Source organism: Fusarium falciforme, chromosome 2 (assembly GCF_026873545.1).
Source record: "Fusarium falciforme chromosome 2, complete sequence".
Taxonomy (NCBI): domain Eukaryota; kingdom Fungi; phylum Ascomycota; class Sordariomycetes; order Hypocreales; family Nectriaceae; genus Fusarium; species Fusarium falciforme.
Window position 1 is genome coordinate 2,931,537 of NC_070545.1, and position 13,158 is coordinate 2,944,694.

The 13,158-nt window shown below is 53.1% G+C and overlaps 1 protein-coding gene across 1 annotated transcript; it reads right to left on the minus strand.

The window, feature by feature from the left end:
- Nucleotides 1-11,967: 11,967 nt before the first annotated feature.
- On the minus strand, nucleotides 11,968-12,953 carry NCS54_00285100 (Hypothetical protein; the record flags this gene model as incomplete). The annotated part of the gene is made up of 2 exons (XM_053148439.1): nucleotides 11,968-12,677; nucleotides 12,734-12,953. The coding sequence occupies 2 exons, from the start codon at nucleotides 12,951-12,953 to the stop codon at nucleotides 11,968-11,970; spliced, it is 930 nt and encodes a 309-aa protein (XP_053004414.1).
- Nucleotides 12,954-13,158: the final 205 nt, after the last annotated feature.

Consider the following 13,158-nt stretch of genomic DNA (forward strand, 5'->3'; position numbering starts at 1 on the left):
GAAGAGAAGGTTCTTGAGCCGCGGGACAGATTTAGGTAGAGTCAAGTCAAGGCACGGGCGTGTGACTCGATCTTGTCTTGTCCTGTCTCGTCTCGATGTGATTTGTCTCGAACGGATCGCTTCGTATCGTGGAGATGGAAATCAGTGCGGCGGCGTCTAATAGCAAAACAGTGACAATCAATGGATGGATCACCGCCTCAAGACCTTGCAAGACCTGGGGGCCAGGTACCGACAGAGCGGAAACCGGCGCAGCAGCACCAAATCTCAGTAGCGCGCGCTAGCTGAGCTCTCCAAGGCCGATCTCGAGACCAGTTTTTCTTTCCTTGCTTTTCACGGCAGATGAGAAGAAGAAAAAAAATGCAACAACGGTCGGTAGGGGGACTGTTGGGGCAGACAAGATTTGGTTTGGCGCGAGAGCCTAGCAGGGCTGTTTGATGAACCACAGTAGCTGGCTGTTGATGGTGGTAGTGAGTGGTGGTGGTGGTGCTAGACAAGGTCGGTGAGAGCTTGTGTGAGAGTAGGCGCCCAGACCGTGGTGAGAGGAAATAGGTCTAGTCGCCAAGGGAGAAAAGAGAAGAGGAAATAGGATCAGAGAGTGGGAAAAAAGAAAGAAGAAGAGAAAAGTAGTCGACCAGAAAAAAAGAAAAAGAAAGGAGGTGGTGCAAGAGAATGGAACGATGTAATAGTCGATAATGCGAAAACATAATGACCGAGACTGGCAAAGTCAGGAGATGGATCATGATACACCTCAACCGTCATGACCCGGGATGGATGGATGGATACATGATCAAACACACCGACCTCTATTACTTACTTACTTACTGCCTCTTCCCCGTCAACCGATGCCGAGTCCACCACGAACGGGGAGCCGCAGATTGCTGGCAACATACGACAAGGAGCTTGCTTCTCTTCCCATGACCGAACCGACGGACGGAATCCCGGATCATGGGCCGCCGCTCTGCCTTTCATTTCTCGTCTTCGTTTGTGGGACTTGATCTTTGTAGGTGGGACTATTATATCTCGTCTTGTTCTCGGTTCAACTTCCATCTCGATGCTAGGAACGGAGTAGTCAGGTACTGAAAAAGGTGAGGATGGAGACGCGGATCCATGTACATCCAATATTTTCCTCTGACCGCTGCTCTCAGCCTCTGGCAGATTCCCATGCTGTCCTGTCTTGTCCCCTCGGCTGATCATGACGGAACCGTGCCACCTCGGGACATTTGAAAAGAAGTCCATGGATCCCTGGGCTCTCTGTGTCTTTCACCTACCCACGCGCCTTGGGACGGACGAGAGCCACGCTTGCATGGGAGCAGAGCCACGCTTGCATCCATGGCAAGGGGAGCCACCCGCGGGGAACCGCCTGAGGAGCCCCGAGACGAGATGCGACGGTAGGTACCGTCTGTCTGTCAAGTCAAGTCAGGTCACGCCAGTCCGGGCGGTGACGGGAGCAACATCCAATGTGTATGAGTATTGCGTAGGTACCTAGTATGGTCCAGCAACGGAGATTGTATCCAACATGGAAGACTTCTGTTCATACAAGCATCTTCCAGTCATCAATTCAATGGACCACACCACCAGCCCTACATCTACAAAGGAAGGTCCAGTACATACGTAGTGATTGCCAAACTCGGTAGGTGCTAATGTAATGCGCACGTGTCTCTCAATGCATGAGCTCCACTCATCCATTTCTCTCTCAAACATCCATCATCAAACATCCATTTCATATCCTCCATGACCAGAGGCATCCCATTCAAATAACCAACTCTTCATCTGTCATTTCCACCAAAGAGCTGCATCCTTTCATTTCATCCTATCCGCAATTACAAGTACAAGCGCCGGCATCTACCGGCCCACATTTGGCTGAAACGTCTTCCAAGACATATCCAGGCGCCTTGTCTCAAATCACCCTCATCACCCATCATCACCATGACCGTCGCCGTCGCCATCCATCTACCTAGCCTCTCCATCGATCCGGAAATCGGCTTCCAGCTCCCCGAAATCAAGCCCCCTCCAGTAGTTCTAGAGCTGGCGATTGGGCCCTTGGCTGTGGCGCGCGCCAGACGAAACACATCCTGGCAGGGGACACACACGACGAGCAAGGAATCACTCGCCAAAACCCCTTCAGCGCCAGCCACACCAGAGAGCGCCTTTTACCTACCAGACAGAACAGCCGCCGTTCATTCGACCTTGCGCGTTCGTCCCGTCGCTCAAAGCGTTCATGTCGATTTGCACTGCATCTGCATCATGCATCTCGCCGCCGACGTGCAGGATCCCATCCCCCCGTTCAGCCTCAACATGACGTCCTAGAGGCACAAGACCTGCGCAAAATGATGCTCTTCAAACCCCGGATTAAGAGCCTGCCCAACCTCGGAACCCCGCCGTGACTCTGCGCCTCCCCCGCCCTCACCCTCGCAAACCGCTCTCGAAGTGCGGATTACAGTCCGTCCCCGATGTTGGTGCCCTCCATCCGATCACTTTGCCTGTTCTCATCCCCATGTCGCATTGCGAGTGACCTGCACGAGGACATGTCTGTCAAGTGGTTGCTGCCGCTGCAAGTAATACCACCCCTGTCCCGCCGTATCTGTCCCTGCGTGCTGCCCTGGGATGCGGTGTTTTCACCCTCCAAACCGGTACCTGGCAATCAGTCAGTGTCTTCCTAGGAGTAGGCTCTGAGCTGTCGTGCTACGGCCGTCTTTTTGAAGACGATTTGACGCCAGAGTAATACGACAGGATGGCGTGCTCTTCGCGCCCTTGTTCGTTGACCTAGCGCTGACACCCTCTGGTGGTGATGCCCTCGCCATACCACGGTTCTACCTTTAACCGCAGCCGGGGAGGGGTGTCGCACGGGATCATGATCTTTACCCGCATGTTCCTTGCATTCTTCTCCCCTCAGCTGTGGCTGAGCCAGACCCCGGATTCTCGGACTCTGTCCAGTTTAAGACTTTGCACGTACCCCCTCGTAGGAATCGACTGCCACAGACTCTCATTCTGGGTGGCCAGTCCTTGAAGATATGTGTCGCTAGATGTATGCTCATGACTTTCCACGCCATGACACCAACCTTTTGGGCTGCCTGCAGATTGTAAGCAAGGGCAACACAGAGCCAAGGTCCTTGGATTGTGTGACCTGCACTCAGCTCACGGTTGCCGGACAATCACTCTCGCTTTGAATACTCCTAGCATGCCAAGTCACTAGCAAAATGATTCTGCTGAGATGTGCAATTCTCTGACTGGTCCAGAGTTGGGTAACTGGGGAAAGGGGTTGACGGGGATATAGATCTCGACTTGGTATTCCCGAAGGTATCTCATGATACGTTCAGCCATGATCCTGGGGTACGTCAAACTTTAAGCAAGCCAGACTGCTTCCGCGCTCTCCGTCAATACCGAGGTAAACCAGAAGGCTGGGTAGGTAACATTCCGAGTTACGTCCCGCTCTCCTGATCTGTTCATGGCAACAGCATCTTGGCCGTCACGAACCCCAGCCAGCACCCATGGAGCTCTGAAGTCAGCGATGCCGATTCTTCTACCAAGCAGAGGATACACCCGTAGCATACAGAAAATTACTAGAATACCCAAGTTTATAGGCCGAGGTCGTTTCGGAACCGCTCGTTGGGGGTCTCTTTAGACATCATGCATGCCAACCCAGGGCGGTTCCGAGGCCTTGGGGAGTCACTGGGGTACGCACACCGTTCATGTTGACCCAAGCCACTATTTCCAGGACCCTTGCGATTAAAACCGTCCTGTCAAGTTCGGCTCTTTATCCTATACTACATTCACGCAGCTGTCTTGGGTTTCGTTCGTTGACATATACACCTTACCTCAGGAGATACCTCAGGGGCTCGTCTTGCACTCTCGGCGAAGGGTTACGGTTCAACAATCTAACCACTGCCCTTCCTTTCGAGACTCTCGCCTTCAGTACCATGTGAGCGTTAACATGGGGTTCTTTCTTCCTCTTGCTATTCATTAGTCGGCTTGGTGGTAAGGCAGGTCAGAGTTGGCCGGTTGAGGTAACTTGGCAAGCGAACAGGGCAAACGACGTCATGCAATCGGTAGGCTTTGCCCCTAATGCGAAATGCTTGTCTCCTAGTTAATGGGTATTTCCTGTCCCCTGCTTGAATACTTATCCGTCGCCCTCCTTCTCTCCAGCTCGTCGCCTCGTTCTCATGTCTACCCCTCTTGCACAGCTGAAGCTCTTATCGCTCCGGTTCCAACCGTCACCTTAATTCAACGCTCATATACCCATCACACGTTCATATTCTTTTCGTTTTAGTTCGATGGGCTGTGGACGCGATTCCTTCATTCAGCCCATGTCTTGCATCACAACGAATAGGCATTTCCAAATACAGGTCCAAGTCATCAGCAACTCCTACACGCACAACATTTAGCCCCGAGGTCTCTTTCGAGAACTTCAATAGATTAATTTAGGTCTTTTCTTTTTAATCTTTCAATTAGTCTCTGATTCCAGACCTGCCCCCTAAGAACATCAAGGGTGAGTGTTCAAAGTCCACGTTTTGGATGGACACTTAGTAAGGCTTTCCGATGAGAGGAGGCGGCTTGTAAGTTGGTTACTTCCAACAGTTTCTCGTCATGCCGGAGTCGAACATTTACCTAGTATCTATGCTCGACTTACCCCTTCAAGGAGCCATTCGAGGTTCTGGGTTGTGGTCAAAGGTCACAACCCACCACCCACAAACAAGCACAACCCCCTTCCCCCAAAGTATCCCTTCACGCCTCATTTGACTTACTGAAGATGACTCAATGTGATATAAGACTTAATTATATCTGCGAGTGTGTACATATGTTATCCCCTCCTCATCACTCCTAGCTGAGCGCTCACTCTAGGGTAGCTCAGTCCATCAGAGGACGATAATGGAACTGCGTGCTGAGTGGCAGATTGTGTTAAATATCTGATTAAATATGATATTGATATGATTATTGAGGTATTTGGTAACTATCTACACGTTGTGTGATTATGCTAGGTAAAGTGTGGACATATGGTAGGCGAGTTGCAACACCATGGTTGGGCAGCTGGCCTGATACTCACTGCAACTCCATTACAATAACAGCAAACATAAAAAAGCCCACCTAAAGCTCAATCATTTCATTTTCAACCAACATTTTTACATTAATATGACGCCATAAAGCCTCGAGTATAATGTTTCCGTACGTCGTGACTCACAGGCCGCTCTACATCGCGAGTTCACAGAGTCCTTTTGCCCTTGACTATGTCGACAACAACTAACCAGCAGCCAGACACAATCAATACGAATGCGCTAATTTTACCTTTACATCTCCACTGCGACCTGCAGCCCTACTAGGTCAAGAGCGAGAATCAAAGCTGAAACTTCCTCACCGCCGAGCGAACTACTCACCGATATTATGGAACAAAACGTGGAGTTGCTGGATGCCACGAAGAAGCCGCGTTGGCAACTGACTCTAGGCACCCACTCGTAACGTGGCATTGTTTCTGCCAGAGCATTGGAGCCCGTTCTGAAGAGGTCTTCTCCTCCGTTGCACGACAATGAAGCCCAGGCAGCTCATCAATATACTACTCCAGCCATGTGCAGCTACTCTTCACATTCAAATCGAGACCTTGGCTAACCTCGCCTTCACCTCTCGGCAAATGGTGTTTTCTATCACCACACCTTTGAGCCAAGCGTCTTGTTTCCACAGCTCGTCTCAAAGAGAAAGCCCCCCCAAGATGCAGCGTGACTACACCCTCTCCCACTCTCTCACCGCAACTGTGTAGATATTCACATCCAACAGGCAGACCTAACGCACACCGACCCAAAAAGGTTCCTAGCTTATAGACTCTGACGCACTCGCGACAGTGCACGTCTGAGGAGCCAATCGCGCCGCCAGGGCCGCAAACTATCGACTCCACCAACTATGCAAAGACGCTGGCTGGCAACCAACACTTGGCCTCTTGGTTTCCGGTGCAGTCGGCTGCGGCAGTCTCGAGTAAGTTTGTCGACAGAGCCCTTGTGCTGTGAAGAAGCTGATGCACCAGAAAGTGAAACAGGTTTCAACTCGTTGCTCATCGAGATCGTGGAGCCGCGTCTCGCTTAGAGTCGACAAACATGCAAGCGAGAGAGACAACAACTGAAAAGGAGTGAGATAAGCAAACAACCATGCTCCACCATCATCATCATCATGTCTCCCCCATGATGAAACAAACGTCTCCTCCAGAGCCTTCATCACCAACAGGCAAAAAGCAAAAAACCACATGGTCACGAGCGTCGTCCGTGCTTCGCGCTCGTGCCGCGGACAAAACGCGCTTGCATAGGATCCCATCCGGGGCAGCAGCAGAACCCTTAAGATGCTGCTCGGGACGGAGAAACGGGGGTCCTGGACGACGATCACCGCTTAGGGCGCGCAAGCGTTTATCGGGGTTCACGTTCTGTCAGGTTCCGGCGCAGCGTGACATCGTGTGTTTTTCTTCTTTCGGAGACGAGAGCGGTTGGCAGGGAGTGGCCCCTGCTCCCGAGACCTGAAACGCCTCGGCGTGGGACTTTGAGCCAGGGCTTAGTGTTTCCTTTTTACTTTCTTTTTTTCCGCCTGTGAAACCTGCTTATGTGAAGATGATAAAGAACGCCATAGGAGAAGGGAGGACTATCCACGAGGAAAGGGAACGCAGGAGGTGGCATACAAGGCCAAGCAATATGGCCATGCCATGCCATGCCATGCCATGCCCCGTGGAGTGACGTAAGTACGGAGGAAATGAGGATCTGTCAAAAGAGGGTTCGACTAAATCACGGCACTTACATGCAAGGTAGGACAGTAGCAGTGGTAGTGGTGGCCAACCAAGTAGCCAGACCAATGGGGTCAGCCGCTGGGTTAGGCCACAATTGGCAATGGATGGATGACAGCTGGATGACAACCATTCCCAAAGTTGAAGCTGCGGCTGCCCAGTTTCCACAGACTCTCTGCCTGACCTTACCTGACCTGATTCGATTCCCGAAGTCGATCCCGTATCTACCAGGGCTAAACATGGTACTGGAACCGAGGGAGGAGGAAAATCATCTCGGTGGCCGAAGGGAGCAACTCCGTTCTGTCATCCACTCTGACGGGGCGTAGCTGGAACAGGATAGGTTTCCGGCACGTAATAGAGGAAGGAATCAAGGTTTACCGCGCCTCAAGGCCGCCGTCGTACCAGTCTCGGCTGGCAAGCAAGGTGATATCGTCTGAGACTGAGACTGACCGATCTTTTGGTTGAAGCTTGGCGGCTCAAGAACCCTGGCGGATATGAAGGTGCCGTGGGATATGGAATTCTCCGTGTCTGGTCCTGAGTCAGTGTGTGCAGGTGCAAATGCAGACCAAGGGGCGTAAAGTTTACATACCTGGTCATCTTGAAGCCAGGTTAGGTAGGTTACGATGATGAGACCCGGCTGGACGGTGGCCGGACGGCAGAAGGAGACGGAGAATGAGTTGATTCAAGTAAAGTCCGGTTGACAGGAAGCACGGATAGTGTGGGTTGGCCGAGCTAGGCAGGGCAGCGTGGGCTGCATGGCCAGGCTGCCAGGCTAGGCCTTACCTGAAGGATCCAAGAAGCCTCGTGGAAGAGGGTCCTCGTCGATCAATAGACACGGCAGACGGGCAAGGCAGGGACGGATGAATTCATGGTGCCGTACGAGTAGGAAGTGGAAGTGGATATCGACGCCCACGCCGCCGTCGGCAAACCCTCGAGAGGAATGGTGGCGGAGTTTTCCGTTGACGGTTAACAGCCGGGGGACCGTTGAACCCTGACAACATGTCACCCGAGGGGCACAAGCAGGAAGGTGCATGCGCAGGCCGTGGCCATGGCCGTGATCTTGGGAGGCTTGAGCGACGGGAGGGATCGAGGATAATGAGAGAAGCGGAGGTTTTGGTGGATGTCGTCGACGGTGACCATTCGGGATCCGATGCTTCCCTGCTGACCGGTCAAGAAGGGTATCCAGCGATCCCATACCATGTTATCCCGCGAGGATGGAACCGCCATGTGCTGCAGGGAACGAAGACCATGTGTCGCATCCTCCATCAGGTCGGCATCAGGACAGGCAGCCTTGCAGCGATCCAAGCGCGTGTGCATGCTTCAGTTGGTATCCAGGAGACTCGTAAGCGAGTATCCATCTAAAGACATGTATGCAGGAGCAGAAGCAGCAGCAACATCACTTTGCATGCAAAAGCTGCAAGTCCACGACCCCCAGCTTAGAACAGAGGACGAGCCAGAGACGACTTCGTGATAGTTGGACGACAGATTGTCATGTTGGTACGTAGTCAGATATGTGCAGCTAAAGATGGAGAGAGCAGAGACGGTCAGCATCGACGCGCACCTGTCAAAGTAGAATCTGGGAAGTCCCTTGCTGCACCGGCCGTCGCGGTGGCATTACGAGTGGAACATGGGGTGATGCCTTTCCCCAGTGTTTGTGTTTCCATTGCCGCCCTCGGGACCGCCAAGAGGAGCTCGAAAGGTAGGCGACATCATCAACAACAACAACAACAGGAGATGGGCCAGATCTCAGGGGGTCATGGTGTGAAAAGCAGGCTTGGGAGTCCCGGCAATTGAAAACCGGCCAGAAATTGAGGGCCCATGCGCTGCGGGCGTAGGGGGTGACGATGGTTGTGATGGTGTTGGAGGTTGGAGGTGAGGGACTCTCGAGTGGGAGAGGCCGAAAATAGGATTAGCTCAAGGAGATAGGTTGGCACAAGCAGGGAAGGAGGCAACTCAAACAAGATGAAGTCCTCGTATGTGACAATATCTAAGTTTGCCCGGCGGGACGCAAAAAGTCCCCGATAGGTAAGGATTCCCTTCTATAATTCATCCCAACTATAGGGAGAGGCGAAGCCTTGATGCAGGAGAGGCGCTGCTGCTGCTCGGACTCTGATGGAGCGAGTGTGTAACAGGTCACGCCAGAATCATCCATTCACCGCAAAAAAGAAGAAGCAAATTTTCACGATCGAAGGATTCGATCTTTAATGAGGAGCAAGACAGAAACATGCAAGACCATGGGAATGGTTCTACCCAGAAATATTTCCCGCAAAAACCATGGAACATCCAAACAAACAGGCCTCATCCTGTACATGGAGACAATGGCGTACGCAGTGGTGCTGTCGTGGACGGGAAATCCTGACTCCGGCAGTGAAGAAAGAGGGTTGGGTGGGGTTTCAGGGGGGGTAAAGGACCCCCAATTGGCAGCCAGCAGGCCCCAACTTATCCACTGGAACCAGACCCCCGGCCACGGGCGTTTGGCCCTTCTGGCCTGCTGGGGTTTAGCGTGGCAGGGCGCCAAGAAAGAGGAAAACCCCTGGGACCCGACGGATCTCTGGGGGCGCTGAGAAGGGGGAGGGTGTGCAGAAGAATCGAATCGGAACCCCGGCAAGATGTGGATCCTTTTTTGGAAGCGCATCTCGAAGCTCTTCTCTTTTTGTTCGGGAACACAGACAGGGCAGGGCAGGGCATGGCCATCTCTCTCCGTGGCACAAGCCCTCCCACACACTCTCTTTCACGCCCCCAACCCGCGGGTCCTGCACATCCACATCCCGTACCGCTGCTGCTGATGTTGCTCATGTACGTTGTTCTGGTCTTGTACAACCCATGGATCTCCCCTAACCACCCATATCCATCTCATCCACTGCTTTGGTCCTCGACCAGCATCACCCTGGGACACGATAGCGCCCTGCGACCCTTTTTCCCCTTCCAATTGACGTCGTCCTGTCCCCTCTTTCTTCCATGAGCAATTCTTTCTTTCCCTCGGTTCCAGGTCTTTTCCCCACCAACGACCGTTGTTGGCATGTACCAGGTCCCAGAAAACGTGGCCTTGATGGGAACCCCCTTCAACGCTTTCATGTACAAGACATCCCACAATCGGGAACACAAACAAAAAAGAAGTCAAACAACGTCAAAGCACACAAGAGATGAATGAAAATGGAATCCTTTGCATGTTGAAATTAACTCTCTGCCTGCGCCCGCGGATGACGTCTCCCGCTTTGCCTTGCCGCGCTGTGTTCCCGTCTTTTTAACGTGACCTTTGCATAGAAGAGAGGGCGCTGATGAGAGCCCCGATTCTCCCCTCGGAGCGAGCATCATCCATCGAGCAAAGACGAGGCCATCGTCAGCCATCGGCCAAGATCATCATCATGTCATGGCACGAGCTGCCCCGTTCACACCGCCAACACGGGCAACGCCAATCTCTGTCGGGAATCCTCTTCGCCGACCTTAATTGTTCGCGCGTGTCAGTGTCAGGTACTAGGCTGAAGCACGAGCACAGTGATCGGCCTCGAAGCCATCCATTGCCGTGCCCGTTAAATGAGTCGTGCAATGGGGGATGGATATGTATCAAGCTATTCCGGCACGGAGAGAGGCCAACGACAATACCCTATCCCACTCGGCCGGCGCTTTTGCTGCCATTCTTCCACCCTCGCTAAACCTTTGCACGCCCATGATCCAGCCGATCATTCCAAGCAACATCCATGTCCCTGACTGACCTAGGCCCCCAGCCCGTTCAACTTTCTGGCGTCCCTGTCCCAGCACGACGAGAGCACAGGACAAGACTCCAGAAAAGACACGAGGCGGGCGGAGCAGCATCCCGAACCGGTCCGTCCAGCCCTGACCAGAAATCCCCAGGTTTACCCCTACCCGCACTGGGCTGGTTCCCTTTTGGCGCGCATGCAACAGCCCTTTCTGGGTTGACGGCGCGTCTGTTCGTCGTTGCACATGTAAGGCGATATAAGCCCGTCGGTATGGATGGATCATGTTGCGAGAAAACCCTCGGGAACTCGGCTCAGCAATCACGGACTTCAGTTGGGTCTTCGTAGGACATGGTCGTCGCCCCAATGTCAGCTTCGTACCCAAGCGAGTCTTCCAAGGAAGTTATTGCTGGTCGTCTTTTGGGCCCCTGTATTTCTCCGCCTCGAGGCAGTGTAGTCAACGACGACGTCACACTCTTGGAGGCGCAAGTGACACTGGCAATGGATCTCCAGAGCAAGGGTCCTGTCAAACTCAGAGTTGTTGGGGTTCATGCTCTTTCTTGTTTACAGTAGCAATCGGCATAAGAAATAAAACAGAAATTATTCAATAACGGCAAGGAAAGTCTTGACATCTCTAGCGCCCAGTAGCCAATCAGGTTCCGCTCATCTCGTTCTTCGTTCCTGAGGTCTCACTCCTTTCCGGCAAACCAACAGCGACATTCTCACGCACGACTCTTCCACCACCAACCGCAAAACCCACACAATATGCACCTCCTGCCACCGGCTCAACCGCCATCTCGTACAAACAGACACTAGGAAATCTAGACGTCATTTATTCCCTCTGTCTTTTCCCCTCTCTCGACCGATCCTAGAGCTTCCATAATCTCCCTCAATTGGTCCACATACGAACTGCCGCACATCCGCAGGACACACAAAATCTCGGAAATGACCGCTATACTCGCTTTACACGTAGCTATACCGCACGGACTGCTCAACACATCAAGCGCATGAATCTCAAAATGTCTTGGTATATTGTTTAGACCCACGGCTGAAATAGCCTTGGCCTTGTTCTGCTCCTTTGCTATGCTCTGTCGCTCGACTCCTATCAGTCGATGCCCTCGTCCCAAAAAAAAACAAAAAAAACGCCATGCATGATGCTTCGCTAGGCCATCAACCCAGGTTCCAACTGTACGCCGTCTAAGTGACCTCGCCCGCTCCCAGGAGCTTCAACGGGCCCCGACAAATAAACAAACAAAAACAATAAAGTAAAGCACCACAAACAGAGTGTCCAGTAATACAGATCCAGGTCGTGAAGCGAATGTAGCTTTTCCTTCCCTCCCCATCCTATTCCCCTTCCTTTCCCACCCTGTCCGCAACGCCGTGCCGGTTGAGCCTCCCAAACCGAGGACCCCGTAAGACCCCCCCCCGTGACATGTTGGAGAAAATATCGAAATCGTATCACCGAATTATCGTTCCATGAGGCGTCGCTCATCGACCACCGCAGTCATCATCTTCCTTGGCCATTTAGCCTCGCATAACGGAGCCGTTGAACTCGAAGCTATGGCAGCCCCTCTCGTGACGCTTCATGTTGCTGCGCACGCTGAATGCCTTGCCACACCCGGCATGTGGGCACTTGAATGGCTTCTCCCCAGTGTGCGAGTGGCTGTGGATCCTTAGGCTGCTTGGCCGACTGAATGCCTTGTTGCATGTCGGGCAGATGTATCGGTCCTGGCTCTGCGGGAAAGCTGCTGCGCCTGTTGGGTTGAGGTAATGGTGATGCTGCCATGGGTTTGCCCCTGATGGAGCAGGTGCCGGCATGCCTACTGCAGGAGGGTACGCCTGGGGGAGAGGACGTTGATAGTAGGGGCTCATTTCTGGAGCAGGGGTAGCACCAGGGTGCTGTGCCGGAGGGTAGTATGTACCCATCGGAGGCTGATTGACGTAGGTGGTGGAGTAGGGCTGCTGAGGATAGGCCGCCGGAGCAGGAGGTGTCGCTCGAGGGATGGCCGCGGCAGTTGGCTGGCGCTGAACATCAGGCTCCAGTGGCGGTGTCGTCTCGTAATAGTAGGCTCTAGAAACCGACCCAGGATACGCTTGACTCGAGGGCTTTCTTGCAGGAGAGTTGGCTGGTTCGAATGAAGCATCTGTACCCATGGGGGGTGTTGGGGGCAGGCCGCGGTGCGATGACTTTGCCCATTCTGATCCAGATCGGGTATGAGACGGAGCAGGAGTAGCTGTAGGGATGTGAGTCACCATTCCTTTTACCTTGTTCTCCAGGAAAGCCACTCACCTTCGAATCGAGGAGAATGTTGCCGTGAGGCGGGGGAGGCTTCGCTCGTGGGGGAGCCAGCATCAGCCAGACCCAGAAGGTTTGAGATGGAAGGCAGAGAGCACTTGTAGTCCTCCATTGGGGGCGACGGAGGAGGATTCGGCTTGTGTCGAGGAGTGTAGTGGGTTTCGGGTTGAGGAGTGTATTGACCAGACATAAACAGAGAAGTTGATGTATGCATTTGTAGGATTAAGCACGGCGTTTCCAAGCGTCGGACCAAAGGTGGTTGGTTGGTCAGTGTCGGTCAGTGTATTAAGACAAGAGAGAGCAGCGCCAAGTAGGGAGGGGCTGCTTGTATTAAGAAAGAAGGAATGGCTCTGGCCGAGATTAAAGAGCCTGTATAGTTGCCAAGTTCGAGTTCGATGTGAAGGGTTCGCCAAAAGCTG